The sequence below is a fragment of the Pholcus phalangioides genome, unplaced genomic scaffold (genome assembly GCF_987345545.1).
Source record: "Pholcus phalangioides strain wild (caught in Gottingen) unplaced genomic scaffold, Ppha-v1.0 ptg000015l_1, whole genome shotgun sequence".
Lineage (NCBI taxonomy): Eukaryota > Metazoa > Arthropoda > Arachnida > Araneae > Pholcidae > Pholcus > Pholcus phalangioides.
The window spans coordinates 51,526,139-51,535,997 of NW_028301608.1; the positions used below are offsets into that span (position 1 = coordinate 51,526,139).

The 9,859-nt window shown below is 35.4% G+C and overlaps 1 protein-coding gene across 2 annotated transcripts in view; it reads left to right on the forward strand.

Moving 5' to 3' along the window:
• The window catches only part of LOC149076170 (eukaryotic translation initiation factor 4 gamma 3-like), a 45,977-nt gene extending 36,441 nt beyond the window's left edge, over positions 1-9,536 (forward strand). The window contains exons 14-16 of one of the 2 annotated variants that reach the window (XM_089243716.1): positions 2,981-3,062; positions 7,343-7,498; positions 8,587-9,536. In XM_089243716.1, the coding sequence (XP_089099842.1) occupies positions 2,981-3,062; positions 7,343-7,498; positions 8,587-8,783 (435 nt within the window). In that variant the 3' untranslated portion in view covers positions 8,784-9,536. The remainder of the gene's footprint in view (positions 1-2,980; positions 3,063-7,342; positions 7,499-8,586) is intronic. The other variant, XM_089243717.1, reaches the window with a different exon arrangement.
• Positions 9,537-9,859: the final 323 nt, after the last annotated feature.

The window sequence follows — 9,859 nt, forward strand, 5'->3', positions numbered from 1 at the left end:
AGCCCCTTGCAGCAAATTACTGGCAAACCGTTGATCCTAAAGGCATGCTTCAATTAGATAAAAGTATCCTAATGACGTGTAGACTTCATGTATGTTATTCATATTGCAGGAGGTTGTATAGTTATTAAAATAAAGAAATTGACTTATTATACAGAGACATCCAGTCTTTTAACTTCCAATTAGAAAGTTGTTGCCTTGTCTCTCCTGAGGCTACACTTATAAAAGGGCTTGAAGAGGCTTGAAATATAAAAATTCATTCTCTCTAGATTATAGAGCTTAAACATAATTATCCGCTAAAACAAATGCATGATTTAAAATGTTATATACATTGGTGTAAGAAATTAAGAGAATTTGCAGACTTGGTCGATTATCTCTAGAACTACTGTACCAATTTTAATGAAATTTGATATGTACATACATTGATACAATACAAAACAAATAACCATTCAATAATTGTGTAATACAATGCATGATCGTGCGTAACACTCGTTGGAGTCGGAAGGTATGAAACAGTGGTTGCAGAATAAACAAAAAAATGGGTTAATAGGGGGTATGGTCCCCTCTTACAGATATACAGGTCTCGCAGCGTGATTTCGTACGTGAAATAAGGCAGTTTATCATTTCCTGTGGCAATTGGTCCCACTCGTTCAGCAACGCTGTTTTCATTCCCTGGATGGTTCCCGGAGGGGGGTTGTGAATTGCAATTGCCCTCTCCAGAGCGTCCCAGACATGCTCTATAGGGTTGAGGTCTGGAGATCTGGCTGGCCAATCCATCCGGCGATTATCCTCACTTTCTAGAAAATCGTCGCGCAGAAGAGCTCTATGTGGCCTCGCGTTATCGTCCATTAAAATGAACTCAGGGCCAACTGCACTCCTGAAAAGGCGAACATAGGGCTCCAAGACCTCATCCCTATACCTCACACCAGTCACAGTGCCTCTTTCAAAGACATGGAGAGGTGTGCGGCCATCCAACATGATGCCTGCCCAGACCATTAAACCTCCTCCGCCATAATGGTCGATTTCGCGGACATTGGAGGGTAGGTAGTGGGTCCCTGGTTCTCTCCATATGAACGTATGGCGAGAATCGGTGCTTAGGCTGAACCGGGACTCATCAGTGAAGAGAACGGTCGCCCATTGATCCATACTTCAATCTCTATTTTCTCTGTGCCATGATAAACGGATTCTCCTGTCCGTAGAAGTGAGCGGGACGCAAACAGCAGGTCTTCTTGCAAACAACCCTCTCTCATGAAATCTTTTGGAAACAGTCACCCTTGATACACGGGTTCCTGTGGCTGCATACAAGTCACGAGAGAGCTGAGAAGCTGTAGCACTCCTGTTACGCCTCGCTATAATCGACAAATGGCGATCTTCTCTGGCCGTCGTGGCTCTTGGACGACCTTGCCCAGGCTTTCTCTCGATGGATCCTGTATCCTGGAACTGTTTCCATAAGTTACACACGACGCTGGGCGTTAAATTGAACTCTCTACAAATCTGGACTTGAGATTGGCCTGCTTCTAGCCTCCCCACAATTCGCCACCTCATTCCATCATGTAAACGTTGGTAGTTACTCATTTTTACTGTTACAGTTTGAAATTAACCGATTGCTGCAAAATAACACCAAGAAATTCGCCGAGGTGTGCTAGCGAACGAAATGCGTCTTAACTTACGCGCGCTTATAAAGCCTGTTTCTCTACTGGCTCCGCCTACACACACGTGTAAGCTTACGTATTTGACGTACAAGATTTGCATTTTTGTCTAGAAGCAGTGGTTTTACATTCAGTTCAGTTCTTTTCATGAAATTCGATAAAATATGCAAATTCTCTTAATTTATTTCACCAGTGTATCATATTTCTATATGATGAAGACACAAATATGTTACTTTGAAAGTATGCGTCAATCAAAAGCCCTGGAACTGTAATAGTCAGAAATATCATTTTCTGTATGTACAAAAGAATTGGACTCTCATCGCGAAGACCGGGATTCGAACCCTCACCTTCACCACAGTGGTGGTCGACTCAAGTTTGTGGTTTCCTGTGGTTCCCAATTTTCAGGTATAAATGCGAGCCAATCTCCCCATTTAAAAAGTCTCACCACAAAGAACAAGGCCTACAATGGTACAATTATTCAATCATTACACTTTACTCATAGTTAGAAAATTTGATGGCAGAAAACTATACACAAGTATTACACAAAAACAAACTTCACGTTAGATTCTCAACACACATTCCAGCATGTACCAGTTTGTTAGAAATCCCCTAGAGCAGGAGTTTTCAAACTGTGCGCCCTGGTGCGCCTCCAACCTTTGTTAGGGGGTACCATGGAGCTGTGAACCTAATAAAAATTTTTCTAAAATTTTCTTTGTTAAACAACTCTGGGGAGTCAGTGGAGCTCATGGATAAGCATTGAATAGGAGAAAGGTGGTGCGCCACAGGTGGAAAAAGTTTGAGCACCTTTGCCCTAAAGGAATGTGTATGACAAGGGCGTAGCCAGGGGGGGGGGACTTGGGGGTCTGGTCCCCCCCCCCCCCGAAATGTGAGAAAATGACCGAAAAAAGGGAAAAAGATGGCCAAATCCATTGTTCTGTCACTTTGGTCCCCCCCCCCCCGAACGAAATTTCTGGCTACGCCCCTGGTGTATGAGGTGCATGTACTGTTAAGAAGTTCTGAGATTAGCGCACAAACTTCTCACTGTGTAGGTCTAAGTTTGAATTTTAGCTGGAGCATGGATGTTCTTGCTCAAAATACTTTAATATTCATGGTTTCATTAAATTGGGGTTTACTGAATTTCAATTTTTTTTTTCAACTACACTTTTGAGTGATTCTTATTTTCTGCTAGTTCACAAATAATTGAAGTTTGCTTGAAAATTTATTTACGGGGATTGAAATTACATGGCGAGAGTTTAATAATATCTCAGTGTTTTAACGAATGTCATTTTTTTATGAATGATAATTTTAATATTTTTTCCCTTTTTAATCTGTAGAGCAACATTGGTGAGGAAAACATGTACATGCCAACTTTTTTCCGTGCCTTGGTTACATGTGTGTTTGAACACATAATAAGTGGTATGTGTAAAGTTTTATTTACTTAATTTATAGGTGCTAATGCTTCTGATTTACCTAAAAGTCTTCAGATTTTTTAGCCTTATTAAAATCTTCTGATGGGGGAAACCAGATTTTTTAAATTTTTTGTATATTTATGGAAAAAACCCCTAAAAATTCTTGCAAATTGTGGCTTCGCATAAAATGAAAAACTGAACAGAGAGAGAAAATCCTTTTGTGTGTGTGTGTCCTTGCAATGTTAGGTTGATCAAGTTGACTTAAGAGAATTGCGAGAAATTTAAATTCCAAATACAGAAGTTTGATAATTTTCGCCAAATACAAAGTTGCTCATCAATGCTAAATTCGAAGAAGAATCGCTATTGGTAGGAATTGAAGCATTACTGAAAATCACAATGGATTAAAATGAATTCTACGGGAAAAAACTTTGAAATGACAAATATTTAAATGACCAATAATTTATACTAACTTATGAATTTCTAATATATATATATATATAATGTTTAAAATGACTAATTTTTCTCACTCTATAGAGAGAAAAATATTCATAGTTGAATTATAACATAATAGTTTATAAGTTGGCAAAATAATTTAAACCATTAATTTCAGTTAGGAATAAAATTTTAAGAAGCGTTGAAATGCAGGACATTTTTGTTTAGTAAAAGTGGGAACGGCCAAAACTGTTGTGAAAAATGGTAATGCTCCATGAAACCAGGTCATATGATCACCAAATGTGATCAATCTCCGATTTCCCGTTTAATTTGTATGGCATTTTCTTCAGCAGCGAAATATTTTGTGACGTGACAAACTACAGATTGCATATGGAAACGTCCTCTCCACTTGTCGATACAAGATTCATCGAAAGACTGGTTATTTGTGGAGATGAAGATTACAAGGAAGAAAATTCATCATCACTGCCCCCACGGGGACTCGAAACCCGGTATCTCGCTTGCCGGACGAGTGCTCTACCATCTGAGCTATGGAAGCAGATAGAAAATTTTAACCTTGGAGCGTATATATACTGTATATATGTTGAAAGGCACCGTAGATGGACGGCGTCAACAATCAACTAATAGCTCGTTTAACTAATAGGACGTTTCTATATGCATATGGCCATCTTGTTGGCCTTTGTCATTCACGAGCTATTAGTTGATTGTTGACGCCGTCCATGTACGGTGCCTTTCAACATATATACAGTATATATACGCTCCAAGGTTAAAATTTTCTATCTGCTTCCATAGCTCAGATGGTAGAGCACTCGTCCGGCAAGCGAGATACCGGGTTTCGAGTCCCCGTGGGGCCACTGCTGAATTTTCTTCCTTGTAATCTTCATCTCCACTAACCAATGAATCTTGTATTAAACTACAGATTCTTCAACTTTGGGAATTGGCACCTATGTTAATTGGTTCCAAACAAATCGGAGGCGTGTTTTTTTTGGGACCTTTCCCTTTTTTTAATGGTTATCCCATACAGGCTGCAGTGCTTTCAGATAGAGCAGTTATACCGACAGCTAAGGGCTTCCACATCTGGGAATGTGGTTTGCCCAGGTCAATATTTTCTATTGACACCCGGGTCACAATTTTTCATGGGTCTCTTTATTTGAAAAAAATATAATAGTCCCTGTTCAATCATGTGAAGGAACAGGGAAGGCTTGAGAGAAAATTCTCACCTGTGCAAGACATCAGTTTGGTGCCAGTGTGGCATGTAAGCCACATGAGTAAAATTATCTGGGCGAAACTCGCAGATTTATATATGCCATGAGGAATATGGTGAGACATAACATAGGCAGTTTAGTCATTAAAGCTCTTATCCTGGGCTTTATATTCACTTACTTCATAAACTTACACATTTATTGTATACTATCCAGAAGTTGTTTTCCAGCTAGATGAAAGGAATCTGAAATTACAGTGGTTTCTGCAAATTATTCCATCCAATACAGTCATAGTTTTGAAATTTGCAGAAAAAATTTTGATTTGGAAGATAGATGGCAACACAAAACAAGCGCAACACTTACATGAATTATCTTTTCGTCCCTTTGAAACCAACCACGACCATAGTCTAGACAAAATAATTTTAATTAATGCTCATCTGGAAACCATTTTCCATTGAATACTAAATATGCTGGTGAATGACGTAAAAAAAAATGGCATATCAAGAGGATGAATAATGGAAAATGAATAAGAGAAAACTTGGAAATAAAACGAGAGACTGAAAATCTGTTGAAGATGCTGGGAAATAAAAAAATGGAGCAATCACTAATCAGTTAAAAATATAGGTAGTGAAAACAGATGTACTTGAATTGAATTTTTTGTGAAAATAGGATCATTCTATTTAAATTTCTAATAATTGAATCATTATTCTATAGTTTTATTTCTGTAGTTTAAATAAAAAATAATTTAATATTCTGCAGTTTAAATTACTATAGTTGAAGTTAAAAGTAATTTAAGTCGAAGTTTTTAATCACTCTATTAAATTTCTGAGAATTTCAAATAAATATTCTAAGAATGACTAAGGAAAAGAAGTCATCTCAAAGTATGTTGAATCAAACTGAGATGATGTTCGAGAGTAAATGATCGAAAAGAAACACTTATCATTCTTAATATGAAATGGGTAAATTCTGGTAAAAGAAGCAAGATCAAACGTTCAAAAATCCTTGAAACTGAAAAGAACAAAAGCACTACTCAGACCTGCATCAGCGGCAAAAACAAGAAAAATAATTATCTTTCCAATGAGTGCTTCAAGTATCTCCTTCAGTGATTTTTTTAATTAGTGATTACTAAGTCTACGAGCTAAAAACACTCATTTTCAAATTATTTTTGAAATCTGAAATACACCACATGTTAGCCTCTCATTTGTTGATATTGTAGAGAATATAAAAACATATATAAATATCAAGAAGTCTGTCGAAACTTTTTTATGATTAAAAATTTTTAAAAAAAATTTATTTCTTCTAGAGGAAATCGCTATGTATTTTGTGCCTTGGGGGGGGGGCACCCTCTTCTTCTTCTTCTTAGCTGAGATAATACTGTTTTTTGAAATAAAAAGTAATCCCGTGTACACTACCGCATATGTGTATAGGCCAATGAAAACTTTATTTTATTTACTGTCAAAATTTTAGTGCTACAAAACTGATTAATACTGCTATGAAAATAATTTTTCTTGCTACAAAAATCAAATTTTCATTTTCCATCCCTGTTAATGTATCTGCAAATTTTTCCTTTATATGTTGGTGTTTCCTCTTTTCATTCTTTATGATTTCAATTAAAAAAGTAGCGATCACGGTTTTCCATGAATCAAAGGACTAGTTGCAACAAATTGGACTTGTTTTCTGAAATGAAATCGTTTATTATAGCCCTCAACATTTTATTAATAGGCTATAACTGGATTTTTTTAAATTACTAGAAAAAATACAGTAAAACTGAATTCGTGATTTAGAAAACTCAATGGCAATTAAGAATTTGGTTTTATTTTTCACTCATGCATTTAGAGCAGTAGCTTCATCAGAAGTAATACTAGCTTGAAATTGCACATCTCGATTGTTACTCGACCAGTGATCATTTGCTATAACCACACAAATATGTATAAGAGACAGCTCAAGTAGCAAGGCTAAAAACTTTGATGTTTTTCTAGAAAATAGTGGTGTTGGTATATAGGCCCCATATAAAATTATTTTTATTGAATTTTCATACATAATTTAAACTTTCAAACTAATGAACATATTTTGTGCCTTCTGGGGTTATTGTAAATAAATAAATGAATTATATTTTGCGTGTTTGCTTTCAGTCGGGTCAATGCACAATTACATTTCTTCCCTCTTAGCACTATGGCACATTAGGTTTTATCTGTACTTGTTTTTCATTTTATTTTTGTGTTGGATGTTTTCACTTTTCTTATTGATAAGGTAAGGGCACCACAATTTATGAATGCATGGCAATTTCCTGCATATAATCCGCATTGCAAATTTCTTTGGTGATTATAAAATCTTGAGGAATGGAAGGATATGGTGTTTATTTTAGGACTTTTTTTAAAATAAAAAATAAACTTTTTTCTTTTGTTTCTGTATACCATTGAGAAATTTTTTGAAATATTAATTTTTATATTTAAAAATTTCAGGGAAAAAATATGCAGCCATACCAATTCAGACGAAAATTCTGTTTTTTTTCCCTTTAAATGAGATGCAATCCATTGATTTATGTAGGAAAATATAGTTACTCAGCGTACTTAATTTTTTTAGTTTTATTTTATGGTGTATTTAAATTCATACTCCATTTTTTTATTTGTTATAGTTACAGGAGAATCCAATAACTTATATGATGTAGATGGTATAAAAGTGAAACAACGCTTCCCCCTGATCAGTCGATATGTTGAAGGAAGAGATGACCTTCAGCTACAGACACTGTATGCCGCTCAATCGGTTGCAACCAAACTGAACCAGCCAAAAGGCAAGTGTGATATTTTTTCAGTTACATAATTTTTCATTTATCAACTTTATTCTTTAGAAGAGCTCAAAGTTGATAAAAACAGCAATTGCCAATGTGCATCACTAAAATAAAAATCTCATTAGTTTTATATATTTTAATTGATGAATATGTGTTCAGTAATTGCTTCTGCATCATTTTTTCCCCCACCTGTTTTTTTTTCCAACTAAATTCTTGTGATTCTAGAATCGTCTCTTTACAACAAAGTTGCGTCATTCTATTTAAACAAAAATCCTTTGTTATCTCACCTACATTTGCAAAGCCAAAAATGTAAGCATTTCAATATAAATTTTGTTTCATGATGAAATTTGTTGATTAACATCTGAAAAATAAGAAACAAAGAAAAATACCCACTTATTTGGTCATGCAAAATGTTATGCAATTTGCTATAATCAAATATGTTTACCACATAGCTGTATCACAAAATTATACGAATACAGTGGAAATCCGGAATAACGATGCCCTCTACAATGATATTACAGGGTGTCTACCATCATGGAAAAGTCATGAAGTCCCGGAATGAGAAATAAGTCACGGAAGTCTCGAAAAAGTCACAAAATTTGAGTGAAGGACCGGATGAACAAAAAAAAGCAGTGTTCTCAGGATGGAATTATAATTCCTAGAGGAGGGAGACCACAATAGGGAGTCCTCTTGGAAACAATATTGGCTTTTGGTAGAAAGGGCCTTGCCTTCCCTCCATATCATGAAGCAGTTGGATACTTGCGGGTCTTCGAGCCAGAGTTTTCACTGGGGGAGGGGGGGGGGCTCTGTAGTGAATTTAATATACATAAAAAACAATAATGGTGATTGTCCCGGGCCTTAGGACTGCGGTCTGTCAGCCCCAAATGTTTTATAATGGTGGTTGATGTGTCTGCTGAGATTCATTATAAATTTTTACTTTCTTCAAACACACAACGTGGGTTTAAGTTTGTCTTTTAATTGAATCTGTAGTTTTTCGTTCATATAGTGGATAAATTGAAATGTGCTCCCTCTCTCTCTATTGAATTAGAATATTTTGGCTAAATATTAATCTGCTCTAATCACTTTCACAGGTCTTCTCAAACAATTATTTGACCATTTGTACGATGAGGATGTACTAACAGAGGAGTCTTATAAGAAATGGGAAAAGAGTGAAGATCCGGCAGAGCAAGAAGGGAAAGGTGTCGCAGTAGCTTCAGTTAGCTCTTTTTTCACTTGGCTGAAAGAAGCCGAACCAGAAACCTCAAGCGAAGATGATCCTTCCTCGTGATTTGCTGCAACGATTAGTGATTGAAACTCGATGCTATTATGTTCGACTTTGATTATGAGGACATAATATTAACAGCCACTAAGTGAAAATATATAAATATTATATACATAAATTGAATGTTTTTTTTCCTTCGGTTGAATTTTATTACCTGCCAAGCAGTGATGATAGCAGGATTTGCCATATTTTGAGAGTCCTAGTGTACTTAATAAATTTTGTGCAGTTATAAGTTTTATTATTCCTCCTTTGAAGCATACCATTTTTTTTTTAAATTGGAAAACTAACGACTCAAATTCAAAAGAAAAGATTTTAAATCTCGTAACACAATTACAAGAATATTTTCGCTTAATTACTGTTAGTAGTCTACGTTGAACAGGTTACACGTTTTTCGCCATTTTTTGGCACGTGTTTTGTTATTTCAATAGTGTTATTTCAAGTGTGTTATTTCAATAAGCTCTAACATGTGTATAAAAAGGAAAAAAAATATATATATATACACAAATGTGTGTAATAGGGAATAAAAAAGAAAATCTCTACCCTGCTATTTAAATGTAATAGTGAAAATAATGTGTATGAGAATCGCTGTTAATTCGTGTTTGTATTCATCTACTTGCGTGATTTGAAAATGTTATATTTTTATTATATAATGAAAAAAAAATCATGCGACATATTGAGGTGCATGTTGAGCTATTTCGAATTGCGATTTCTTGTTTACCCCAGCGGCGTAGACAGGTTTTCGTCAGTGGGGAAGCGAAATGCAATAAGGCGCCTTATTTTGTACCTCATTTAGGCGCAATTAAAAAAAGTTAAGTATACACAAAGAAATTTGTTAAAATTTCAGCAAAAACTTCATTTGTTTACGCTTTGTTTTCGTGTTTATTTTTCACACAACTTTTTTCACTGAAAATAAAAATGTAAATAACAGTTTAGTGTAAATTACAAGATATTCGGAACGAAATACCCTAAAAAAATTGAACTTGTCACGACAGTGTAAAAAAATATATTTATGGGTTTCTAGTGTCAGCCCGCTGTGCTCTATCGGGCGACTGTATTATTAACTAAGTATTAACTAAGTATTT